The sequence below is a fragment of the Oreochromis niloticus genome, linkage group LG23, assembly GCF_001858045.2.
Source record: "Oreochromis niloticus isolate F11D_XX linkage group LG23, O_niloticus_UMD_NMBU, whole genome shotgun sequence".
NCBI lineage: Eukaryota > Metazoa > Chordata > Actinopteri > Cichliformes > Cichlidae > Oreochromis > Oreochromis niloticus.
The window spans coordinates 44,700,237-44,727,156 of record NC_031986.2 but is presented as its reverse complement, the minus strand read 5'-3'; the positions used below and the strand labels follow the sequence as shown (position 1 = coordinate 44,727,156).

At 44.1% G+C, this 26,920-nt stretch overlaps 2 protein-coding genes and 1 long non-coding RNA gene across 4 annotated transcripts in view; 1 reads left to right on the top strand and 2 right to left on the bottom strand.

Annotated features, from left to right (window-relative positions):
- arhgef18b (rho/rac guanine nucleotide exchange factor (GEF) 18b) overlaps positions 1-17,855 on the bottom strand; it is a 42,781-nt gene extending 24,926 nt beyond the window's left edge. Inside the window, exons 1-9 of one of the 2 annotated variants that reach the window (XM_005479169.4) lie at positions 17,772-17,855; positions 9,768-9,916; positions 8,869-9,476; positions 8,271-8,418; positions 7,589-7,715; positions 7,429-7,483; positions 6,456-6,530; positions 5,812-5,920; positions 5,404-5,581 (exon numbers count right to left, since the gene is read on the bottom strand). In XM_005479169.4, the coding sequence (XP_005479226.1) occupies positions 5,404-5,581; positions 5,812-5,920; positions 6,456-6,530; positions 7,429-7,483; positions 7,589-7,715; positions 8,271-8,418; positions 8,869-9,035 (859 nt within the window). In that variant the 5' untranslated portion in view covers positions 9,036-9,476; positions 9,768-9,916; positions 17,772-17,855. Of the gene's footprint in view, positions 1-5,403; positions 5,582-5,811; positions 5,921-6,455; positions 6,531-7,428; positions 7,484-7,588; positions 7,716-8,270; positions 8,419-8,868; positions 9,477-9,767; positions 9,917-13,704; positions 13,850-17,771 lie in introns of those variants that run through there. The other variant, XM_005479167.4, reaches the window with a different exon arrangement.
- Positions 1,101-24,028, top strand: LOC112843800 (uncharacterized). Its single transcript, XR_003216313.1, has 3 exons — positions 1,101-1,637; positions 15,990-16,050; positions 23,910-24,028. It is a non-coding gene; the product is annotated as an uncharacterized LOC112843800 (long non-coding RNA).
- The window catches only part of insrb (insulin receptor b), a 78,993-nt gene continuing 71,515 nt past the window's right edge, over positions 19,443-26,920 (bottom strand). Inside the window, exon 23 of the mRNA XM_013266777.3 lies at positions 19,443-26,920. Within this exon, the coding sequence (XP_013122231.1) occupies positions 26,566-26,920 (355 nt within the window). The 3' untranslated portion in view covers positions 19,443-26,565.

The following is a 26,920-nucleotide window of genomic DNA, read 5'->3' as shown; positions in this document are numbered from 1 at the left end:
TATTACCGCAAACAGCTGAACAGATCGACTAAAGGTAAAGAGGAAAACAGGTCACTTTAAAAAAAAAAACATTCTAACACAAAGCTTCCTGTGCAATCATGCATGCAAAAAAAAAAAGAAAAAGAAAAAATAAGTTACTCTTAATTCCCCAAAACAATAGCGACAAAAACATTTGGGGCAAAGTCCAAAGTGGCCAGCCAACCCAATGACATCATCTAATGAAACGGGAGGGAAGCGGAGCTTCTCTGCTGATTGCAGTTCTCCACCAAAAGACCACCACCAATAATCTAATGCACAACATAAATTAGCACAACAACTATGCCTTCATTGGCGTACACTTGACCTTGCTTGGGTTTGAACTATTAGATTAATCTGGTTCACACTCCTGGAAATAATGGTCCAAACCATTCTACTTTTTCTTGGTAATGGTGCTTTTTTTCCCCATTTCCTGATTAATTAGACCAAAGGTTACCAGTACAAAAGTAGACAACAATGGTCCACAGGAGAATACTACTGTGAGAGCCAAACCTTCAATTGTGTAAAATGCAAACATGAAGAGAGCCAGGCATGCTTGAAGGAAAGGCAGTGATGCATAAAGAAGTGGTGTGCTAACAGGCAGAGATGGGTGAGACCCAGAGTCAGTGGAGTGGGCTGTTATGCACTGGTAGACCTGCCAAGCACAATTAGCACCATGTGACCCAGTCAGAACAGAAAGGCTGAAGAGTGAGGTGACAGGCTGAATGGTCACCCCTCAGCCTGGGGCATTCCTATCGCCTGATGCCAACAAAGCTCTGGCAGACAGACATCACCTGCCCGGCTGAGGAATGGAAAGCATCCCATTTTATACACTGAAGAATATATAATTTAAAAAAGAAAGAAAGGAGGAATAAAAGCTGCCTGGGTCTCAGTCAGCTAAGGGGAGGGAGCAAAGACAAATAAAGGAGGCTGATGAAAACGAAGTGGAGACAGCCTAGGTCAACACTGCTCTAACATTACTGCTGTAGATGTGAATACGCTCCGTTTCAAACACGTTACATGAGAGGAAACGCCAGTAAATTAGGCACACCAAGTTATCTTGGAAGCTAACGTTAGCAATCACCTGTTGAGCTTCGTGCAAAGTCTACGACCGGCAGCAGAGCAAAGTCACCGAAAAACCCACGTAAAGTTGAACTAAAGTTCAACAAACAGACGAGTTTCGTGGCGTTATGGGTTTGTTTACGCCGCAAAGACACAAGCTTTCAGCTAACCTTGTGTTTCGAGAAGGAGAGGTTGTTCGCGAGCTAGCACGCTAAGCGCTGCGTGGCTAATAAGTAGCCAGCACTACCCTGAGAATATCTGGGAGCTAATTTGGGCCAGCTAAGTATAAATTAAACTCTCGGGAAAGTAAGTGCCTCGCCCTTATTATCACACCGACTCAACTCTGGAGGGGAAAAGAAAAAAGCTCCTAGTTGGCTTTGATTAGCTTTTAGCTGGCTTAGCTAACGACAGGGATGACTGAAAAGTCCACAGAGGGAAACAACGGGAGTTATCCACCTGATCCCGCTTGAGACCATCGCTACAGTCGCCGCTTCTTACCGCTCCAAGAAGACTCGGATTTGCCTGAATCAGCTGCATCCGAAGGGAAATGTAGTCTGTCCGTAAGTTAAATAAAACACACTGGCCAGTGAGATCAGTAGCAACAAGTATCACACATACTCGGTTTTGTCCAGTTTGTGTCTCCACTGGGAACAATCTCTGGCATACAAACGACGCATTCCACAGGCTGAATCCCCACAGGGCTGAGTTCAAATTAAAGGGACACTCACTTGTTTTCTCACGCCTGTGTCCGCGGAACAACAACACATGAGCATCTAGGGTTTGTGACTTCATTCAGCAGCAGCAGTGATGATTGATGGATGGAGAAATGTAACAGATGCATTATTATTATCATTATCATTATTATTATTATTTTATCCAGATTGTTTAACACAATCTTGGAGAGTAAAAGAGTCTGAGCATCGGAGGAAAAGTGTACTGGTACTGATTTTCAGGACCAAGGCTGATGTACAGAGCTGAGGCAGCTATAGAGGGATAAAGCTGATGAGTCATACCGTGAAGATATGGGAACGAGTTGTTGAGAGGTGACGATAAGTGAACAGCAGTGTGTCCTCATGCCGAGAAAGGGCACTACAGATATGTTTGCTTTGCAAGTGCTGATGGAGAAGTATAGAGAAAGTCAAAAAGAACTGCACTGTGGTTTCTGTGGATCTATGAAAGCAAGAGAGGAACTGTGGTACTGTGTGAGGAAGGATGTGAGGGGTGTTAATAGGAGTGACAGGCAGGTTCAAGGTGGGGATAGGATTACACCAGGAATCGGCTAAGACCCTTCCTTCTTCTCTGACACAGTGATGGAGGCTCTGTGGACTATGATATTCACAGCCAACAATGTGATCTGTAGTGAGAGCGGGGAGCAGGTGGATGAGAGCCTGCTTCATCCGCAGGTATTAGGGATCATTTGCGGCAGAAAGATAGCAGCAAAATGAAAGAGAATGTTTACAAGATGACAGTGTATGGTTGAAGATGCTCAGATTTTCACTGGGAGTGACCAGGATGTACAAGATTAGAAATGAGCACATCAGAGGGACAGCACAGGATGAGCAGTTTGGACATGTGGATATGCTGGGCAAAGGATGTTGAAGGCGGGAGGAGGGAAAGGAAGGAGGACCAAAGAGAGGATTCATGGATGTAGTGATATATAGAGGGTTGTTGTGATGATGCTAGGGACAGGGTGAGATGGAAGCAGATGATCCACCGTGGCGACCCTTAAGGGGAGCAGCTGAAAGACGAAGATGTCTTAATGTTTTCTGCTGATGTCAAAAAAGAGGCAGTCCAAAGAGGAAGACACTGAATGTGTGGCGCACCGAGCCTCGCTGAAGGATACCAGAGCAGCTCTGTTTAATAAGCAAACAATAAGAAACAACCATATATTACATCCTGACCGCCAGACTGCATGGTGTATAAATATCCTGGACATATTATGGCCTTTGTCTGCCACAGAATAGAGGGAGCAAGGAAATATTGGGTTATAGTCATGAAATAATGAAGCAATAGCACAGAATGACTAAATGCCCCCCAGTGCTCCCATCCACATGTGCCAGTGAAAGGAAAGAGAAATGGTGATGATATTGAAAACACTTCTGTTTCCTTGTTACTGGAAACTTTATTTGTTGATGTGAAATTCTCAACAGCCAGACCACATGGCTTATGAGAAGACGGTCTCTGGATTACAATAATGTCAACACATGTGACAAAAGTCCGCACCGCCAGCATCAGTCACTGTGATGGAAAGGAAATACCCAGTGGGAGTTTAAAACTGTCACTTTAACAAACCTGTATAAACATAAATGTAACATCAATACTGAGAGTTCGTCTAGAACCAGCATCGAGTTTAAAGGCATCACTTTAAACACAGTTGTGAGAAAAATAAAGTTTTCACTGGACCACCTATAGTAGGAATGAGATAGTATGACTTTATCAGTCTGTCTCATTATTGTGGAGGAATCCGAGCCCACTCTGGAGCTCAGCTAGAGCAGGTCATCCACTATGCTAAAGTATCCTTGGATATTGAACCCAATGTGTTCATCAGAGTGTGAATGACTGCTGTATAAGAGCCGGGCCATCGAGCGTTTACAGCATTGCTTCAGTTCATTGAGGTTTGTGGGCATTTGTTTATGCTCTTAAGGTCCGCCCACAGCATTTCTGTCACTGCCCCTCCTAGAGTCCGGAACGAGATTTCTTCCTGTTTAAATGGAGTTCTTCCTTCCCACTGTCACCAAGTGCCTTCGCCTTCCAGTATAAAGAGCCTTGAGGCTGTTGTTGTAATTTGGCGCTGTATAAGTTAAACTGAATTAAATTTAACTGACCTGACTTGACCGTGCCATCGAAACACCTCGATTCTTTTCTTTTTCAGTCATTCTGCTGTAAGATTTGCTGCTGTGCTTGGGATCATTGTCCTGTTGCGTGACCCAGTTTTGGTCAGACAGACGGTCTCACATTTGCCTCTAGAATACTTTTGTATACTAAGAAGTTCACAGTGGACTCAGTGAGTGCAAGGTGTCCAGTCCCGGGGCTGCAAAACGAGCTGAAAGCATTGCCCCGGCCACCACTGTGCCTAACAGTTGGCGTGAGGTTGTTGTGCTGGTATGCTGTGTTTGATTTTCTCCAAACGTGGTGCTATGCATTGTGGTTTGGTCAGATGCAGTTTTGAAACCTGTGCTGCCATCATGTTTATCAAGTGAAGAGGCTTTTTATCATTTTACTGACATGAAACTTAACATTTGACATGCAAACTGAGGCCTGTAGGGCCTTTTTTGTCATTTTGTGTAGCACCTTGCTGCTACTCAGCCTCTTAAAATCTGTAGAGTCAGTTACTTAGTTTAATTATACATTCTAGAAATTTGAAGAATGAGTTTTGCTTGCTACTGTCTATTGTTATGTCGTGTTACTGCTAGTTTTACTTGAGTAAAGTTCACTTCAACATGACTTGTCAGACACGTTATGGTCAGATCAGCACGAGATGCTTAAGTGGTATTTGGGCTGTGAATAATACAGACTAAAGGTTCTTAACTGCTGTCTACATCCACTAACACAACTGCCATTATTAAAGAGTTTCATTGGTAAACTTTCTTCATGCACGGTACAAGTAGTTTATCAGAAGCTGTTACAGTTATATATAGTCCTCCAAATGTGCAAAGACACATTCAATAACAATATTCTGACTAGCCTGTACGCTGCCCTTGATTGGCTTAAGAGTGACAGACCAATGGATTCATGAAGCTGTGGTTACCTTGAGACAAAGCGAGGCTCAGCTTTTTCACTTCGAGCTCATCCAACACATACAAGACGCCAGAAATCTGAAATATGTTGCAAACTAGAAAAACAAATCTAAGGCAAGCTGCAGCTTCACAGAAACATCTGCAAGAATTTTGTCCAAACAAGTTCACAGAGGTGTGTGACCTGATGAGGTAAAGTAATGATGAGGCTAGAGAAGGGCAGGCTGTGTCATCCTAACATCTAACAAAGGAAGGGAACGCCTTATTTTCAGCAAAATGTCTTCCCGGCAAAAACAGTCCCAAAGAGGAGCCACAGTCACTCTGACGAGTGGTGAAAACATTTATGTGCTTTAGCAAAGATGTTGGTGTAAAGAGGCTGAACGGGTGTTTAGTGAGCATACGCTCTTCGTGTTGTATGTGTGTGTGTGTGTGTGTGGTTCGTTTACCTGTGTGCATGAGTGCGCCACTAAGTGAGTGTGCATGCAGTATAAATAGATGCGAGCTTGTGCATGAGCGCAGCACCTGTGCACATGTGTGTCCGACTGAGAACAAGCGTGGGTGCGTGTACACCTGTGGCTGTGGTGTTACTCACTCGTGCACTGCAGGCCATGCTTTTTCTGCAGCGCCTTGCTGCACAATGAGCACGTGGCACAACTGGAGAAGGAACCTGGCACCAAATGATGCCCATTGCTGTGAATGCCACACATTTTCTCTTTGGGCTCCTTGTCCTTCACCTTCTCTTTCTGAAACTCTTTTTCGCGGTTCTTACCCTGCAGAGGAACAAGGAAAGAGGGAGATTGTTTTTTTAATCCAAATGTTGTGTTCTTCTGACATAATGAACATGACATCTCATGGCTGAGGCAGGACATACAATTAGGATAGAGAGCAGCGATTGCAATCTGCTTTTAAATGCAATGATTCGGCCAAACGTGCCACGCACTTCAGTGCAAAAGGTACATTTATATTTCACCATAAAGTCTTAGGGGCTTCACGGGATTACCTTATCTTTATTGAAGGAGCCGGTCATCCTGTTCCTGAGAGAGCTCAGAGTCCTTTTTACTTTTGTGCCCCTTTCCACCTTCTCTATACGATCCTCCTCTTCTTCATTTCTGGTAGATGAGCAAGAGAATACAGTAAAGTACAAACTACAAGCTAATGTAAAGACACCAAAACATCTCTGTGGCGTCTTTTTCTTCTGCTTCCAGCTGCTCCCTTTAGAGGGTGAGATGGAAGCAGATGATCCATCCCTGGCATTAAAAGCATTGCGCTCTTTGTTGAGTTTCATTTTACTTTTATTGTGTAGCATCAGGTCATCTCAGGGTGCTTTACATAGTAAGGGAATAAAAACCCAAACATTTTCCCCTGAAGCACACATAAGAAATTCATTCTGGCAAACATTGTTGATTAGTAACAGTTTTTCTGATAGTTTCCATAAAAACAAACCACATTATTGCAGAACCAAGAGCAGCCTGCACTGTATCAGCACTTTGTCTTTCACTGCTTTTAGTTTTGTATCCCGTCACCGATGGCTAATAAAACACCTCTCAGGACTCGCTGTACCTGTAGTTATTTTATCACAAACATTCCCAAATGTGAAACAATCAGCTTCAGTCACAGGGGATCAACGATGAGGGCCGCACTTACTCGTTAGAGAGGAACTCGTACCAAGTGACACTTCCTGAATCTTTGGTGTCTGATCTGCTGTTTCTCTGCTTCTCTCTGTCAATGACAACAATGACAATGAAATGATTCAAAAATCTGCCAAATGTGAGAAACATGCTTGTCATGGCTCGAGTTTTTAAACTGTACAAAAACAAAGAGTGTTGTTTCGACTCAGTGAGTGTTTTCCCCAGTGATAACAGCGGTGTCACTGCACAATGTCAACATGCAAAACATGGCAAAAACATGCTTGCACTTACAGTGCAGTGTGTGCACACGCACGCACGCACGCTCTACAGTCTGGCTCTGCTGGTGCTTTATAGACTGGGACGCCGCTAGAACAGCAGTGAAAGCACGCAGACCTCCCTCTCCTGTTTACTTACCCGTGGTACTTCTTCAGCTCCTGCAGAACTTTCTGTACCATCACCCTGAGACAAACAAGACACTGAGACTAAGTGGAGGAGAGGAGAACAATTCTAGGAGCTGGGTCAGACTGTGATTTTGAGAAGAATCCTCCCCCGTGTGCTGAGTCCTCACACCGCCCGGGTACATATAAAATAACCCCCCCCACACACACACAGACACAAAGGGGCCATCTAAGGAGCTGGGAGAGGGAACTGTGGGAGGAGGAGGTTGCTGACATATGACATGGAGCAGAAATGTCAGCAGAGAATGGGGAAAGCCCCTCTGTTATGTGGGAGTGAGATAGCTGCAGCACACCATTTAAAGCTACAGAGCAGGATTTGCACTGCTGCACTAAAGGATTTAAAAACTGCAATAATACAATTCAGCACAGTTTAGAAGACGTGTTTCCTCCTGTAAATCAAACCACTTCCTTTGCTTCTTTTAAACATCTTTAAACTTGCACTGCCAGTCGACAGAAACACCTTCTCGAACGCCGTGAGAACCAGCAGCTATTTCGCTGCTCAGACTGCAGATGTAAATGACGTGTACTCACATATGGGTCTGTCCTTCAGTAGAATGCAGGTTTTCTTCCGGGTCAAATTCCTCAGCTACAGGTGATAAAGATAAACTGATCATTTATGAGAAAAGATGCCTTCAGATGACAAAACCTAAACTGAAATTTGTTCTACAGGCGTTAAAGCACCCAGCCCCACCTCCTGCTGCCCTGGCAGCCTGTTTGGATGTCTGTACAACACGAGAAATGTGTGCAGCACGGGAGCAATCGTCTGTAGCAAGGATCTCTGAGCGGGAGTATAGCTGCCTGCCGGGCTCACCGTGGTCCTGAAAGAAGAAGAATAAATGCACCTGTATCCACTCCTCAACAAACAGCAGATACACACTTACTGTATACGATAGATTTTTTATGCAGACGGCAATTTACATTCAGTTATTTTGGTCAATGTGGTCAGACAGTTCTTTGCGGTTTAGTTAATTTGTTGTTTAGTATCAAATATCCAAGCTGTGGTCACCTACAGTTTTCCTATTGTCCATATATCCCAGAAAAAAATCCTCTGTGACTTCTAGTTTTTTCCAAACACTATTAGAAGCCCATTGGTTGACGTGTTCATTCACTGCAATGCCACAGAAATGCTCTGTTTGCACCTGCTTGAGTAATGTTCTGAAAAATGAACAGCATCCTGCAGTTTGAGGAAATCACTGAGCTCGGGTTCAGCACAGAGCTGCGTGTCCATGACGGGTTTCCTCTGTCTTCAGAGGGAACTAAATGACACAGGCATTGTTGCTTTTGGTTTGTTGTGAGATTACTTTAAGTTTAGTTCCTCGATGACACTTCTGAGTTATTACCACCATAGTGCCCCTGATTATTGGGCAGCTTACCCTCAGGCTGAAGCCATCAGGACTGCCGGAGTCCTCCTCAGGACACGGCGAGCAGCTGTAGGTGGACTGGAAAAGACTATTCTGTCGCTCCTCGTCATCATCATCTCTCTCTCCATCACTGTCTATGGCCTTGGTGTCGAGACTGAGTCTGGCAGCACGGCAAACAAACACAAAGCAAATAGATTTACATATACAAGTGTGTGTGTGTGTGTGTGTGTGTGCGCGCGCGCATATATATATACACATATATATACACACACACATACATATGTGGGAGACAGAGAGTCTATGACTTGTGTATATTTGCTGTTTTGTCAGTATTTTTGTGCATGTTTCATTTTCACAGGTCAAAGAAGCTTCACCGTCATTATTTAAAAAGCTGTGAAAGACCAACCACAGGAAATGTTCAGCTTACTTAAATAACACAGACTAGTGTTTTTGTTTTTGAGTGTGACAGCCGTGCTGAGTAATACTGAATCAAGAGGTTTCTCTTCCTATGTAGAAACTTTATTATATGACTTATGAGTCAAATAGATGTGGACTGTAACGGGAGACGCTTCCTCTGAAATGTTTCTGCGTATCCGGCTCTTTGTCTTACCTCCTCCCCAGGTTGATGGGGGACAGAGGGACACCCCAGCTGTGCCTCCGAGATGTAGACATGGATCTGATCAGAATAGGAAAGCTGTCCAGGTCTGGTTCTCCATCAAAATCCATTGAGGACCGGTCCTGTGCTCCCTCCATCGCCGCTGTCGATGCGGTTTCCATTGATCCCGACAATCCGTTCAAATTATTTGGTGAGCTCCGACCTACAGCAGAGCCTCCCCAGAGAGAGTCCTCGCAATCAGTGAACCCACCTGGTAACGACTTAGGACTGAGCTGAGTGACCACAAGGTTGTGAGGAAGTTCTTCTGTAGGCTGTTCGTAGGATGGGAATGGTGCATTTAACTGTGGGGAGTGCGTTGTCAGAAAAGTGTGTGCAGGTCGGTTTAGGGCTGGACTGTTTGTGTCTAGAGACTCCTGTAGGTCGACGCTCTCCGGGGCTGCGGTCACTGTGGATGCAGTCGTCTGTGAGGTCGGCGTACCTCCCTGCAGATCTTTTAAGTACTCAGAATCCCTGAGAGAGGGGCTGATGCTCTGCAAGTCCTCCACACTGCTGCTCTCCTCGATGCAGGGGCAGTCATAGTCGCTCACCACTGAACATGCATCCTGAACAGAGCACAAAGGCGCCCGAAGACAACAAGACAAACACAGCAGACGTGAATAGAAGTCCTAACACACTTTGGGAGCCAGGTGTATAAAATGTTAGTGTTTAGATATTCTTTGAACGAGTTAAAGCTGAAGCTGACCGGCCTTTGCTGCTAAAGGTAAAGTCAGACAAAAGGGAAGAATTTATTTGTTCATAACGGACCTCGGATCACTATTATTTTGGTAAATTTCATGGCATTTGTTGAGAACCTAAAATAATAGTAACGCTCAAAAAGGAGTGTTTAGCTTCACCTGGTCATCACTGGTGCAACCAAAGGAGACATCCTCAGTGATAGAAACAGGAGACAATGAGGAGGAAGATCCTTTTGCACTGGTAGGCTGGACACTGAGATGAGCACTGGGAGGCTCACAGGGCTGACTGCAGGGCTTGCTCTCCGATGCTAAAAAGAAATCATTTGGCATTTATTAGTCTCGATAAATACAAATTCACAATCGACACGAGGAGAAAAGGCAGACATGATCAGCTGTATAACACCTGTGGAATGCATTTGAACAGTTGCAGTGCATAATGGAAGAAAGGCCCCGCTGGCAGCCCTGCTTCAGCCCCTCGCTGAAAGCTCCTTTACATTTCCATTGCATAAACAGATTCCTCGATTCACATGATGCCACAAACCGCCGTCACCACTAGCAACTGCTCAGTGAGCCAGCATTAGTCTCCATGTCATTTCTGGAAGGCTGGCGATTATTCCCTGGCTGAGCTTTCAGCAGCCCCAGAAGCGGCTTGCCTGTAATAAATCATATAATATACCAGTGTGCTCATGTGACATGAAGGGAATAGACAGAGAAGAGGCAAACGTGGAATTTCTGGATCTTATCCTCGAGCTAAAAGTGTGTCATTTTATTACTGATACACGATAAGGGCAAACATGTCAGAGTTTCACAGCATCACGTCCACTGGTGGGGCTCCAGCCACACGATGCACATTTATTCTGTTTTCCTCATTCAATGTAAAAAAGGCCTTTTTCCAATGATATATGTGTAATATGTGTGTAAACTCAGTAGGAAGGAAAAAAGAGGATATGATGTATGTAGTTAAAAAGAAGGTGTAGATATAAACACTGGAATTTCCCCTCAATAATCCAGTGATGAGTAAATATTTTACTCCACAGACATGGCAACAAACAGCTCGGTGCTACAGCTGTGCTCCATGTTTCTCTGCGCTATGCTTCGGCAGCCCGTCCTGCTGTTTTGCTGCTCAGCCACTCTCTGTGGGCCTCTCTCTTATCACAAAACAGGCTCAAAATCTCGTCTCACTGTGCACATCAGGGCCAATCAGTGTGTTTTTCAGTGCTAATATAGGGCGAGACGCAGCTGATGTGTCTGTTTGTATTTAGTTCAGATGGTCATACAAATCCAGTCACTTCTGGTGTAGGAATAAAACACCCAAACATCATATATACAAGAGCAGAAACCATCATGAACAGCAATTGTTGCTTTTCTGTCTAAGAGATAAATTTCAGTCTGAATACTTGCCAGATCCTGTAGAAGATGCCTGGCCTTTAGCTGCTGATTGCACCAGCGAGTCTCTTAGCACAAATATTAATATAAAAAAAAAAATGGATCAACTTAAACGACGGAAGCTTAAAACCTGAAAGACAACATTACATACCTCGATTTTGGATGGTTTATCCTCTAACTTTTACTAAAACGCTGAAAATGATCACGCAGATGGTCACTGCTGACAACAGGTCATCTAATAATCTACTAAAGGTTGGTAGTTTGATCCCTGCTGCTCCAGTCTGCATGCCAGATATCCAGGATACTAACCCCAAATTGATCCATCGGTTGTGTGAACGTTAGATAAAAACACTAAAGCATAGAAAACTGTGCCTGTATGAATGAATGGATGGATGAGGCCTGTTAGTGCGCTTGGGTAGAGCAGGACCAGTCCATTTACCAGTTACCATGACATCTGGGATGCATCAGCCGATCTGAGCTTTAATTTCTGTAAAACAATCCAAAAAATAAATCATATCTATATATCTATATCTATCTATATATCTATATATATATATCTATATATATATATATAACAGAAAGCTTGCCTATTTTGTTACTGTTGAGTTTTTATTATGTTTACCAACTATTATTTCACACATGACTCTAACTGTATGCATGATTCTGGTCTTTGATTGCTTATAAGAACAGTGCCTGTAAATAAAATTATTATTTTATTTTTTCTATTCCTACTTGAGTTATATCATGGTTACTGTGCGCTGGTGAAGGGTTGTTTGCAATGAAAAGTTTTATTTATTTCTATTTATCATCATATGTGTCTCCTCTTTAGTGTTGTGTTGATTTGATGCGTCTTCCAAAAGACATCTTGAGCTCAGTTAGACTCGGGGGGGAAAAAAACGAACCCTTCTAAATTACCGTTAACCATCAGAGTCACACACACACACACTCCACTAACTTGATGTCTGTTTTTCCCTCTCTCAGAATCACTTTTGAGTAAGAGACCTCGGCAGTAGCTGAACGCTATGATGAAACGCAGACATCGTGTCCTGCTGTAAACCAGCAGCATCCACTCCCGGCTTCAGCAGCACAGCCAGGGATGCTGTCATATAAACACACAGACGCCCTGTAGATCCAGTTTTCTATATTACTAAATCACAGGCTGAGGCTGCAGCGGTGGCAGTGTCCTCACTGGAAGGAGAATTTGTTTGCGTCCCAATCCCACTCGTGTTGTGTAAACTTAAGACAGCCAGTACAGACGCTGCAGCGGTTGCTTAATGCTGCCTTGCAGCGCCACTGTGGCCTTTTATGGTCGGCCTCTCATATCTCCCCCGACATGACACAAAGATGAAACGTCCGTGTGCGTCCTCAGGTGAGCGCGTTTGCATGTTTGTCACCATCAGCTGTTTTCTTCGCAGTCCGGCTCCACGTACTAAAATAAACAACACCAACGACATGAACGGCTTTAAAGTTTTACATCTGTGATTTACTCAGCATCAAGCCTCGTTTTACTTTCTAAGCAGCACACTCATTTTCTCTCCATCTCTAAAGAGGTGTTTATTATTCAGCTGCTCTAAAGTTAAGTCAAATGAACTGTGCTCGATCAAGCAACCGCAGTGAGCTGCTGAATGAATGCAACCGCTAATTAAAAGGAAAAACAAACCAGAAGCTGTGCATCACCGCTGCAGCCGGTGTGATGAGGAGGAAACGAACGCACGTGTTTGCCACAAAGTTTGTCGTCCGTTTGCCTGTGAAGCTAATCACAAGAGGAACTCATGTGATTATGTCAGTTGATTTTGTGATCTTGATGTTTTCTTACACCAGTGTGGCGATACATCATCACCCAGTGACACAAACCACAGGAAATAAAACTAAGCTGAAAACTCATTTAATAAAACTTACAGCTACTGTCTGGTTTACCTCTGAGACACAGAGCTCACATTAAGGTTGTGGTGACCATTTAGTATCTGTCACCAGTGCTTGAATCACACAAAGTGTGGGCTTCTGTGTCTCTGTGTTTGCGTGACGGGCTGTCGTGGAGCTGTTAGATCTGAGGTTGAAGCAAACATCAAAAAACAACTGCAGAGCCTCTTTGATCACAAATGCACCTGATTGCTGTTTTCAGAGCTGAGCGGCCCGGGTACTTTGGACGAAAGCAAAATGGAAACGCTGCTCGTGTGCTAAACATTACATTAAAACCATGAAAGCACAGAAAGCAGGAAACTAGCTGTCGACGAAGCTCCACCTGTTACTCATGCTTTCTCTAAAAGGATAGAAGGCAGCAAAACCACACCAGTGCCACACCAAGTCCCACTCAAAGCTTCACTCGCACCCTGAACTGTCCACGCACGTTGCTGCACCACCGGTGGACACAAAAATTCAGTAATAGGAGATTTATGCTCAAATTTGAAAGGTGCATAGTGACACTGCACGAGTGAGAAATGACTCACTGAACTTTGCACCAACGTCTCATCTGCTGCACTAACTGTCACCGACCACAAACCCCAACCAGGTCAAACCGGTAAACAACAACTCTGTGAAAATGGCCAAAGGAAGCCAGGAGAACATTAAAATAGTCAGCAGCAGTAGCCAGCAGGTATAACACACATCTCTGGGTCACATCCAGTCTGCAGCCCATGCTGGGTCACCTCCCCCCATCCACCCAACATGCCCACGATGGCTGAAACATGAAGTCAGTGTAAAACCAGGTTACCTCTCTTGAAGGACCATCTCTTCATCCAGAGTCTGGAGAAGGACGGCCAGGAGTTGTTAAGAGGAGAGTCCGCCATAGGAGCAGCACAGTGGGTAGGCCAGCAGGAACTGGAGCTCGCTCGCACTCGAGCTCTGGCACCCAGCAAGAGGAAGAGGGAGGTGAGAGAGGGAGGGAGTGAAGAAACGAGCGAGAGAGAGAGAGAGGGCGAGCGGCTCGGAGCTAAGAATTACCTCCAGTGGAAAGAGAGAGCATGTCAGCATCAAGAAGCATATCAGTATGGTTTCTTTAAAAGGGGGGAGGGAGTGGGCTCTCAGACTTTCCCAGGGGGAGGCAGAGCTCTTGTTTTTAGATTAATTTGAAGCTGATTGAATGACAAAGCCAAGTAAGAAGGAGGGGAGATTTGCAGTGTTTTATTTCAATACGCACTCATAAAATGGATCTACAGCACCGTGCAAAAGTCTCCAGTCACCACTTATTTCTTTCCATTTGGATTCCAAAGCACGCAGGAGTTTCTTGTCATGTTTTTCAGGTGATCTCGAGAAACACTTGTTCAAACTTTCTGAAGCTCTTGCAAAAGTTTTTCTTTTTTTTGTGGATGCTTTTTCCCTCATTTTCAGTCCAGTCATCGTAGCATTTTCTGTTTTTCTTGGTCCACTTAACACTGACCTATGAATCATTCAAGCATGCAGAAGACACCCAACTCAAAGGATGAGCCACTAACGGAAAAGTTAGCCAAGAACCAATTTAAGCACTTTGCACTTTCGGGCCTTGGGGGGAGAAATCCAGCAAAGACCCGACACAGGACGTGACGGATGCATCGGGCTGTGATGGAGAATAAAGGTCCGGTCATGCCAAATCTGACTTTCAGGCTTGTTAAATTTGTACAAACCTCTTGCTTTAGACCAGTTAACAGACGCAGCTGTTTTAGAGAAACAAAAACAGAAAAGGAGAAGGAAGCATACGCAATGAAAGTACAGGGTAATGATCCATGCTGGGTTTTTCTTCTTTTTTTAGAGTCAGATTCACAGGGGAACTGCACACTACAGAAAAGACCAAGTCTAACAACTAAAGCAGTAAATTTGAGCTAAAAACACTGCACAGGAGGTACTGTACAAACCGCTGTCTGCTGCAGCTGCTAGACATGGGGCTTGGCATTTCTTGCAACTATTTCCTTTGCACCAGCGTAGCTGCGGACGACTGTCTCAGCTCAGTGCAATTCATGTGGAAGACTCTCCCTACTTTCCCACAGATGACACGGCTTGAAGCGAATTACAACTGAAATGCGCTGCACATCATCTCACATTTGATCCACCTCCAAGTCACAACATGGGTTCCAGTAATGACGACGGTGCTTGAAGCCTGTGAAAGTTTTTAAAAAAACTAAAAACACACATAAAGTGTACTTACACTGGATGAACGGTCACAAGTGACAGCGTGTAAATTCCTCCTGTTGGCCAAAAGAGTGAATTAAAGGCAGAAAAAAAAACAAAAAAACAGATGTTTTAAATCCTTCAGATTAGACTGTTCTGTAGGAACGTCGAGCTAGTACTCAAACTGAGCGCAGACAGCCAAAACAGTCGCCGTCTCTCAACCCCGCTTCCTCTTTCTTTTTTTTTTTCCCCTTTTTTTGTGTGTCATTCGGCTCAGCTGAGAAGAACCGCACTCTGAGTAGCCCACACGTACAGTTTCACACATCACTGCAGCAGCGTGATAGCTCAGCTTTTTCTTCAGAATGACCTGTTGGCAGTAAACCTTTGCCCTGACATAACTTACTCACAAAAACATACCCAACTCTCACTCACTCTAAGATCAATAGTTTCATCACTGACCATCAGCACACACATATACGCTGAGATGCAGTTTGACATCTCTGGTGTGTGTTTTTCTGCTCCTATATCTTCTTATTGTGCAGCTTTGTGCTTCCATGCAAAGCATTTAGATAAAACGAGTTCGGGAGGAACTAGATGTGCTCATAGTGGTTTCCCCCAGTGCATAACGACGAATGCTGCACTGCTGCTCTTTTACTTTCAGATCTTTTTCTGAATCAAAACTAAGGCTTGTGCAAACCGGCAGTGCAGTCTTTGTGTTTTTCCCCTGAAATCCAACCTACATGCAGAGAGAATGGAAAGAAAAGTATTTGCAATGTGCAGCTTTAACACGTCTCTGTGTTTCAGATTAGGATTTTGCACACACAAAAAAACCAAATGTAGTTATTTTTTTCAAGAAGCTTAAATTGGCCAGATGGGGGTGCATCGTCTCACCTACTCTTCTGCTTTCCTTTGCAGTGCATGGGTTCACCACAACAGGTCTCAGGCTGAAAAACATCTCAACGACGAGAGCAAATAGGTAAGACTTAGCATCCTTCTCAACCACCATCAAGATACCACTCTGCAAAGCTGTTTAGGTACATGACGATTTTTATCAGTTGCCAGCCACAGCTCTGTGTCTGAACTAGGATGCTGAAGTGTGAGAACGCCACAGGAATGCTTCAATAATGTTGAGGTCCAAATGTGCAACTTCAATGTTTTTCCATTTTTATTTACTCCTTTCATTCAATCGTTGCATCTACTTTCCATTTTCCGAGAAAAATACATTTTAAAAATGAGGTACAGTAGAGTGCCTCTCTCCTGACCTCTCTTGAATAAATTGATGAAGATCTGATCCAGAAATTTCACATTTGGATTTGTCACTTTGGTGTCTCTCAGACCATTTCCCTTCTTTAAGAATGGCTTCTTGACAGTCACGCTAACACTGAGACCATTTCTGATGAGACTTCAGTGAACAGTAGATGAGTCGACTGAAGGGTCAGAGCCATCTCTCAGGTCCTGTGTCATCGTTGCAGGACTTTAAGGGCATGACTTTCAGACTATCATGGATGCTATCTGCTGTACATTTGGTTTTTTAGGCTCATCTGTCACTTGTCCTGTTTCCTCATTTTTTTAAGAATATACTGCACATCACACCAAGAAAAGCCAAGTTTTTGGCCAAAACTTCTTTGCGAATCATCTTGTTGGTGTAATTTGAGGCATCAGTGTTTTAGAAAATACATAATTTTCTTAACCTTTAATATGATACAAAATGAGTGCATAAGGCTTAAGGAGAGCAGCCAAAGCAGAAGTCTGTAGTAACTGTTCTGCACACCGGATTAAAAAAAAGAAAAAAAAAGTAGTAGTCAGCAGATTATGATCTGTATACAGCATTACTGGTAGTGATGGTCCAGTGGACCTTAAAAAGCCCCGAGGGCCCAAATGAGGATCAGTTTTTCCTTTTCGCTCAGAGTAATTCAGCTGATGACCGACTTTCCATGAAAAGAAGCCGACAAGGATGCTCAGCTCTGCCCTCCCCGGCCTCCAGGAGGGCACGCCCACAAATGCATCCAACCAGCATCTTAAAAGATTTCTACAATTTTGAGCTGCAGAATCAGAAGCAGAAGGATTGTGCTTCATCGTACGAGTTAAAGCAACATGACAGCCGGGAGTCCAAACAAAGGGAGCGCTCCTGTGCAACAGGATGGTCAAAGGAGCCACCTCAGAGAAATGACTACAAATCTGTGGTGATGTCCTGCTAACCCAAGAAACTCCATCAGCTCATTTTTACATGCTGCCACAGGACATCCACCTGCTGTCACCCGAGCCTGGACTGCCAGCTAGTCCATAAACAATACTCATATTTCATATTTATCAAATAACTTAAACTAAACTGAAGACAAATCCAGAAGAAAACAACCACAGGGCGAATACAGTCACGCAGCTTCCTCCCATCATGTGAAAACACTACCAGTATCTCTCCACCTGGGAAACACAGAAGTCCCAGCCAGTACTCCCAGTGCTCCCAGTCTAAACACTTCAACCACATGGACAACAAACAGTCCCTAAAGCAAAACATGATCAGCAGTTTTCCTCTGTGAAATTGTCGTAACTGATACTGCATGACTGGCAGGTTTGGAGCCAAACGCAGGGAAGTGCTCGGAAATACAGCTTTATTGCTGAAACTCACAAGGTAACTCTTCAAAAGCAAGTACGCCAGGAATACAAATATACTGGGAATATGAGGAACTTGGCACTTACTACAGGACACTAGGAAGACACACAGCAGAGACAAGATGACAAGGGAACAGGCGACAGGTGAGGAACACAGCTGAGTAGAATCTAACTAAGGAGACAGAGGAAGCAAAACTGAACATGACATACACGGGACAAGGACCTAACAAAATAAAACAGGAAGTAGCTAACACAAGGGTTAGACATGCTAACTTGACAGAACAAAAGGAAAAACGAGCGACTACAGAGACGGGGCACAGAAACACACACAGGGACACAAACATGGACACAAGACTGATTTCCACAGGAGACAGAGGACACGGCACAGAGACAAAACGAGGACAGCCTGGACAAAAAAGGAAACTAACATATTCAACCATACAAAAAAACAAAAACTACACATGTTTCTATTTCTTAAGAACCAACAGCCCAAAACATCTCACTCAAAAAATCAATTAGCCTATTTTACAAGCTTAATTTTCTAGATTTAAAAACTTGTTCATTTAGGGCATAACAAAGAAAGGAGAGCCACATGGTAACAATTTTTACCAAATAGAAATAAAAGTTCAAAAAGGTGAAGAAAAGCAAAACAGGAGCTAACCTAATGAACAATAGCATCAAGGCATTCAAACCAGTGGTGACCAGTGCACAGTGAAAACAAAGCAAATAAAAACCAAGTTGGAAACCATCTTATATGGAGAATAGTAACCAGATGATGTCATTTCCTGTAATAGATGACAGAAGCAGATAATTAGGACCTGAAAAGGAGGAAGCAAAAAGCAGACCTGACCACTGAAACCACAAGGCCTGGAGGCTGTCACATATCTTTGGCACTTGATTCACTCACATAAGTAGTTTTTAGAACAGGTAGCAACAATGTAACAGTTGCTGTTGCTGCGTTAAGTTTAGGCCCCACCAAAGAGTCCAAAGCTGCTCAAGACATCTGGCTCCTTAGACACAAAATACGCTCATTTATTAATGCAGCTCTACATTTATTTATAAAGTCACTGGTGTAGTTTGTGTTGTATTTGAAGTTCCACTCACTCGTTACATTTAATGAACATCCTAATTTAATCAGTGACAAAACCAACAAAACGGACCGTCTGATGCTGTTGCACTCCACAGGTTTTCTATGGGGCTGAGATCAGGCGCTCACTCATTCTAGTGCTGCAATCCCGACAGCAGATCCTTTTATTCTAACCCTGTGGTGCTTTTTATTCATTTTATATGGCTGGCAGTGTTTGACAAAGGAGTGCTCATGTGAGATTAGTTGGATAAAGGCATTGTGACATTTTTCAACGAAATACTCTGAAACTTTATTTTGAGACACAGGACTACTCGCAGTAATCAGTCAGCCCAAGGTCCCAGTTTAAAGCTCTGCTCTTTGCCAGACTGGAAGCAGAGTCAAGAGAGTCTAGCTCTGGATCAGAGCTCTGAGTTACAGAGTAATGAAAAATTATTGATTTGTTGCATTGCCAGCTTTAAATGTTGGAATCGAATCAACCTGGAGATAATGTTCATCATTTTAATGGAACAGAAAATACAACATTTCCCCTGAAATGCAGCAGCAGGGTTAAAGTGTTAACAGCAGAAAACAGGATTAATCCAAACCTCGATAACGTGACTGAAAACCATGAAAAACACAAAGTCTGCGATCAGTTTAACTCCCCAAGCTGAAAAAGTGCACAAAGACACATATTCTCCAATAATTTTATTCATAATTTTAATATAAACAGTTAATTGTTGAATAATTTACACACAGCAAGATTTTTATTTTCATATCATTGCAACATTGTCTGTACACGTCACTACTTGGCTCTCCTTTGAAAACATAGAAAAAATAAATTGTCAAGCGTTCATTTCGTCATGGCACATTTTTGATCCTGTACAATATGCATTTATGTGTGTGAGACCGTGTAGTCGATATTTTGTGGTACATAAAGATAATGGCACATTTGGATCCAGTGTGAGGGATGAAGCGATCTCTTGCGGATTTGTGAGTTTTGGGGGTGTGTCCTTTTTTTGTTGTTTTTGTTTTTTTGCACTGCACATACGCACATATACACCTGCTGTATGCGTACGCACTGACATTTCAACATAACGTATACACAACATATCCCAAAATGAATACATCAACATATTCATCGCCAATAAAATGACATTAACAAAGAGGTATCCTGCAAGACTACACAGAGCATTCTGGGGACCACCTATGTGCACGGAGGAGAGAGGAAACGTGAAGTAACAGGAGGAGGACGAAGAAAGCGCTCGTGAAGATCTCAACCGAGGATGACACACTCGGCTCCACGTCGCGCGGGGAACGGGACAGAAACGAGCATCGCACACTGGTGTGTAAACTGGAGCAGACCACTGGAGCGACGGGTGACTCTCAGAAGCTCGTCCTCACGTCTGTCACCTGACAAAGGGCTACGACACACAGCACTGGAATTCATTTATAGGAGAGGGCTTCAGTCTTTACGCTCTTAAAAAGCTTGTTCATGTTATGGGGGAACACAAAGTCTGACCGGGGCTGGAGAGCACGGCTAGTGTGGCTCTGGGCAAAGCTACGAAAGCTCGTTTCCACCAATCGAAGACGAATGAAGCCTGTCAGACAGACCTACGTTTAATCTTTGACTTATTATCTCAAAATTTAAACTTACTTCTGAATAAGTCACATTTTTATACTTATTTAGAAGTAAATTGATATACCTAACTTAAACTGTCGAGCTGAAATTCCGAGATACCCAACTTTATTTATTTTTTAGCAGAAACAAGCTTCCATACAAAATCAAATACATTAAAATCCTACAGTTCAGTATTAAACACATTATACCTAATCTGTTTAGTCCACGCACATACACACACACACACACACACACACACACACACAACTAAACAGTGAGAAACTCTGAATTTAGTGCAGTCGGCAAGGACATGGTTCACCAATAACCACCAGTAAATATGAAAAACAGTTGTCACTGGTCTTCTGTGGACTAAACCATCCAGGTGTGATGTGTTCATCTGAAAGGTGGATTTAGTTCATCAGAGTCACGCTCGCCTTTTCTTCCTTTCTAATCTTTATGTGAGCGTTTAAAGAGGACCCGCTACAGTCGCTTTGAAGGAGTCCTTTATCCAAATCTCAGGGTTGGTCCAACCAGTTACTTTATCCACTGCCCGAAACAACACTAGCCCCTCTCTATGACATCACAAAGAGCCAAGAGTAGAAAAAACTCACAGGGATTGCATGCACATACACTGAAGTCATTTTTTGGGAAACTAGCTTAATATGAGCATTCACCCCGTAACAGCTCATATAAAAATAAGTGCATAATAGGCCCCCTTTAACTCTCCGTGAGGGAATTTACCAAAATATTGCACGACTCCTGTGACAGCCTGCAGTCGAGAACCTGGTAGAGGATACGCTTCTCAAATAATACGTTTTCTCTTTAGCTTATTCAGGATTTTCTCGCTTGTGTTTTTTTGTTTTCTTCTTCAAAATAACGCACAGTGGTCTTTTCCAGTTTGTCCACACTCACAAATAAACAACAACAACAAACAAATTACCTGGAAACATTTTCACACAAAAACACCTGCAACAGGTGAAGCATCTGTGACGTGAGAAAGGCTTTACAGGTGACACGGTGGCATGCCGCTGGGGCTGGGTGGAGGTGGGGGCGGGCCGAAATCGCACGACCTCTCGGGCCAACATTCAGAACATGCATCGGACTAAGAGCGGGCTTGGTGTGCGGAACATTTAGGGCCGCATACAGTTTGCGTCTTTTCCGCAGCGTGAAGCCCTCAGACTGGAGCCGTGCTGCTCCGGGTTAAATACAACAACAGACTCGACTGCGCTCTTTTCTGTGTAGTGGGTCGTTTCGTGAAAAACAAAAAAAATCTTTTTAAATTTAGAAAAAGTTATATACACATTGATAACAATGTTAAATTCAAAATGTACAAGAGTAGTAAAAGTTTACAGTCAGAAAAGGTCGTCGTATTCGGCCTCCCTACTTTGGCTAAAAAAAAATAGATATCAACATCTCTAAAACGTAATACTTTTCTCTTTAAAACGAAACAATACATACAATGCTTTGTTCTCACCCTGTGCTGTTACTAGCATGCTCTGTCCAACCAGAGCTCAGCAAAACAACAAAGCTAAACTTCCCTAAAAATGAAGTGCTCTCGTTTTGTTTCGTTTTTCCAGGGACGAGAAGATCTGCTGCTATTTACACGAAAGAGCTTATTATTGGGTTCATTCAAAAAGAAAATGACAAACATACAAATCGTGCAGCAAACGAACGCACTTTTGAATGTTTACGCGCTCACTTGTTGCTAATTGCGGGTGTTTGCGTGACTTTGGGCTGTCAAAATACAAATAAAACAAAAAAATGAGTAAGCATCAAATTATCTGCTGGTATAGATATTTCATTTTCATGCACAAAGCAAGCCAGAGCTTAGCAGAGTAGCGACACAAGTTCAACTATTATTTTCCCTCTCCTTTTTCCCGGGTGGAGGGAAGGTTAAAAAAAAACAAAAACACAATATGTTTTCCTAAAACAACAAAAAAAGCAGAATAGTTTCGCCAAGAACAAAATTTATGTGATTTTCATTTCGTGTTCGGAGGTGGGAAAATCCTCTTTTGTGATTGGTGGACTGTCAGGGGCGGTTCTGCTCAGGAGGGGGTCAGACGGAGCTTTTCGTCTGAGCAAGGCACTGTGGGTTGGCGGAGGGGCGGGGAAGCAGTTTGTCTTTGCCGCCCCTGATGCGCAACGCTCCCATCCGACCGCTAGAGGGCAGCCCACACCAGATCACGTGTGAGTGGAGAGAGGAGCGGTCCTGATTGATTTCACAGGCCGGGAAAAAACTGATTTATGAAAAGAGTGTTTAGGTTTTTGTCGCCTTTTGCTTTTTTGCAAGGATGCTGAGAACTTGCGCTTCAGTTAGAGCAGATAAAAGGTAGGTAGGTAACTCTTCCTCCTCCTCCTCTCTCCAACCGTAAGCATCGGGCCGCCTCCCTGAGACGAAAAAGTTACAATCGAGATTTCATGTCAGTTAAAAGTTCTTATGGCACACAGGATGGTCCGAGTCCAGCTTTTCTCCTTTTCAGAGGCGGAGGAGGAGGGGGTGGGGGTTAAAGTCCTCCTCTAAGCAGCCCGGACGTCTGCGTCCTGATCAGCCACGACAGACCCAATCCACGGCATTGACAGAAAATACAGGTCATCACTTGACATTCACAGTAGACAAAGCAAAAGCATACGTACAGAATAGAATCAGAACAGAGAAACAAAAGTACAAATGGAGGAGACTCGAGATGTGAACACAGCGACTGTTTGGACCGCACGGAGACAGTTGGACACGCCGAAGAAGATAAAGCAGCGTGAGGTCCACGGCTGAGCTTGGTTAGCCTTGGCTGCGTGAAGGCAATCACAGATATGACCCGAGTCACGATATTATGGTTTTTTCTTTTTCGGTGTCGACCCACGCCAGTGTCACATTCTCTGATATCAGAGCCGCTTTACGCACGGTCCGGAGGCCCGGTGTGCGTGGAAAAGGGGAACAGTAAAGCTACGGTGCTGCTTCCAGTGACCGTGGGAAGCTTTGTGTGAAGAAATGTTCATGAAACGTGCAGAGGAGAGGGGCGATGAGTGCTCTTAAAAACGCGACGCGCGGGCTTGAAAATAAAGCACCCCACGGACGCAAGACAGCAAACTGGGAAGATTAGCTTTCACACGCCATCCGCGGTGTTGGTGATGGTTTTTAAACGGTGGGATGATTTAGGCTCCACAGACTGATTCCTCCGTGTGCACTGAGGTAGACTCCGGCCAAACACACAGACGACAATAATTACTTACTAACTAACTAACGAGCACTCCTGCCGCTCACCAGCGCCGACTCCATCTCTACAGCTAACCAGCCTGCTGCATTTACTCCGCCCTCAGCGGCCCTAAACATGCTGACGGTGTTCTTGTTTACAGGATGATGATCATAAGAAAATGTTCACAACTGCAGGTGTGCATGAACACCACCACGAGACGTGTCGTGCAGCCCGAAACGACTCCAAGTGGGTTTTGGCTGCGTGATCGGATCATGATGCAGTTTGAATATTTAACGACAAACGTACACGCAGCTGATGTTTGTCTGCTTTTATCTTTCCAAACTATCTCACAGACTATTTACAAACTACCACAGCCCCACGGCTTTAACTCCTCAGTATGATGAGCCAAAAGCGACTCCATTGTTTACGGCCCATTAAGTGGCCACGGCGCAGACTCGGACGGATCCGTGCCGGGTGTGATCGACGGTGTCTGCAGCAGAAACACCGCCTCCAAAGACGAGTGATGCAGCTACAACTATATCAGCTTCATCATAAACCCAGGTGAGAAAAAAATGTGAGAAAGCACTGAGTCATCTGTGTGTGTGCGCGCGCGCTGAACTACAGCCAATAGATTTAGCCTGGAAGAGGCTCAGGGTTTGAGAAGGCACTGGTAAATATCTGGAAGCAGCTTCCCGGCTTTCTCTGACTCGACTCTCTGGGTTCTTGGTGAGAGAGCAACGCTTTGGCTATTCTGTAAGTGCTGTTCAGTGAGATTGGCACCCGCACTGCTCTGTGTGTTCAGGGGGAGGAGAAAAAACACCACGATCGTCTCCGCTGATCCGCTGACTATCGGCTGATGCCTGAGGACGACAGAAGAGCGGCCGCGGGCTGGCCCGCTGTGAAACACCGATGGCCTATGGGCTCTGGATGAAGGCCGCGGCGGGTCAGTGAAAGGTCAGCCATAAGGACACTTGACTTGTTTTGAACTCTGAATCAGGGATCAGTGGACAGGAATGTTTTTGAATCAACGTCAGGAGCAATTTGACAAGTTTCTTCTTGTGTGAATGTTCAGAAAAATCTGTCTGCCACTGTACCTCTAGAAGTCGTCTATTAAGGAGGAAAATCAAACAAGCAAATGTCTGTCTTGTGTGTGTGTCTGATGGTGTGAGCTCTGCCAACAGGCAGGAAAAACTCGAGGGTGAGGGAACGAGGCGCTCCAACTCAACTGGAATGTCAGACCTGAGTGAAACCGCTGCTGCACACACTCTGCACGTGATAGCAGGGAGAATAATGGGATTAGCAATCAACTGGCAGGCAGCCCCCCGCGTGCTCTCTCAAAAATACAGGGAGAGACTGCCCCCCTCTGCGCTTCATCTGCAGTTTTTCCTTCAGGCTTCGACCACAAAACCTGGACATTTCCACCAGGCTAATCTTGAACATCAGCAGCAAACAGGACGCCTCGGGGAGACTAAGGAGGAGCACGGGTAACACGTGAATCTGATAAACCCCTCCATCTAACGCAGAACGCCTCCCTCCCTCTCTACCCAACAGCTGCTGTCAGTTCATGCTCCGCCTTTACTGAGCAGCACCGCGCCGTCTAACCTCGCCAACAGCTGACACAGACGGGCAAACCGGCACCACAAAAATAAATAATAAAAAAATGAAAACACCACAAACGACGTCACAAACCTGCAGGAAGAAACACGTGGGAGTCTCAACGCCACCGAAGACACGAGAGACGACACACCCGAACACGCCGACCTACAAACGCCTCGCTCATTAAGCTTCTTTTTCTCTCTTTTTTTTGGTTATTTTGCTTTTAGTTTATTTTCAAAGCTGTAGTGAAGTATTGAACTATTGTGCACTTTGAGAGGGAACCAAAAGAAATGCAGTTAGCTTACAGCATTTCCAGGTTTTCCCCTTTTCCATCCAGACGGAGCAAAGACTAAGAGGGAGGCCTAAGACGCCGAGAGCACTGACGGTAGGTTGGAGCGATTTCTGGGGCTATAAAAATAAGGAAATAAAAAAATTTGAATAATAAACCTGACAAAACAAAGAACTAGCAAAGCTGATGAAAAATATTACAAACTATTTACAATGCCATCTATTTTATATATATATGAAATACTGGTAGGGAAATACCAATATTCCATATATACTATATATATATATATATTATATATACTCATATAATTCTATACCCACTAAAATATATGAAGCAGCAGTTATTGGTCAGTCTGAGGAACTCTTTTTGTCCAATTCTTAACTGTTTAAATATCCTTCAGCCTTATAGTGAGGACACAAAAAGAAACGTTTGAAGCAAATAAATTAAAAGTTGTCACCAAACACCCGATGAATCTGTGTCGTTTGGAATTCTGCAGAACCAAAACAAACAAACAACAAAAACATTCCTCTAGGAATAGATGTTTGTTCTACGATCAAGTCTTTGCAAGTCATCCCACTGATTAAGTCATTGTTCAAAAAGGAAAATTAGTGTGAGCGCTGACGGACACTTCTCTTTGTTTACAGGCCACGTATACAAAGGCCACTATCTGAGTAAAAAGAGGGAAAATAAAATAAGAAAAGCACAGAATTGTGGAAATGCGGATCGGTGGGAGAGGAGGAGGGGCGAGTCTCGAGGTCAAGCATGAGCAGCCTTCTTGGTTGTCTAAGGTTTGTTGTGTTCACAGTTTTCTGTTTTTTTCCCCGTTTCCGTCACAAGGAGTCCTGGAAACGTGGCGTTAGTGACGAGCGATAGTTTGGTTTTCTGGTCTGATGTGTTACACCACGTTTGCATCCTCTCCTTGCCTGTGTTCTGGAGCCACGAGGAAGAAAATAAAAAGTCCTGAGATTTGTGTCTCTTTTTTTGTTTTTTTTGAAGGGCTCCTCTGAAGAATAAGAAAATCACGATCATCGAAAATGAGGAGAGGAACACGAAGGAGACAGAAAAATAGATCGGAAAGGGAAAAAGGGAAAGCTTCAAAGAGTTCTTTAAGGAAACGGGAAATGTTAGGAAGGGCTGGATCTGGGCAATGATAAAATTCTTCCATTTTTCTTGCCACCGTTCATGTGTGTGTAGGGGACGTGCTCCTCATAGTTCCCCCTCAGGGCCACCGAGGGCCCGCTGTCCCTGGATAAGCTCTCCTCTCTCTGGGAGTAAGAAGACGGGTCCAGGGGGATGCTTTCCATGTTGTCCAGATCTAGGTCAAACTCCTCCGTCTCAGGGACTTTGTTTTCATCGCTGTAGAAGAAGGAGACCTCCTGGAAAGACGGGTCCAGGTCGTCCCGCAGCATCTCGATGATCTCGAGGAACGTCGGACGCATCTTGGGATTGTACTGCCAGCACATCTGCATGAGGCTGTGC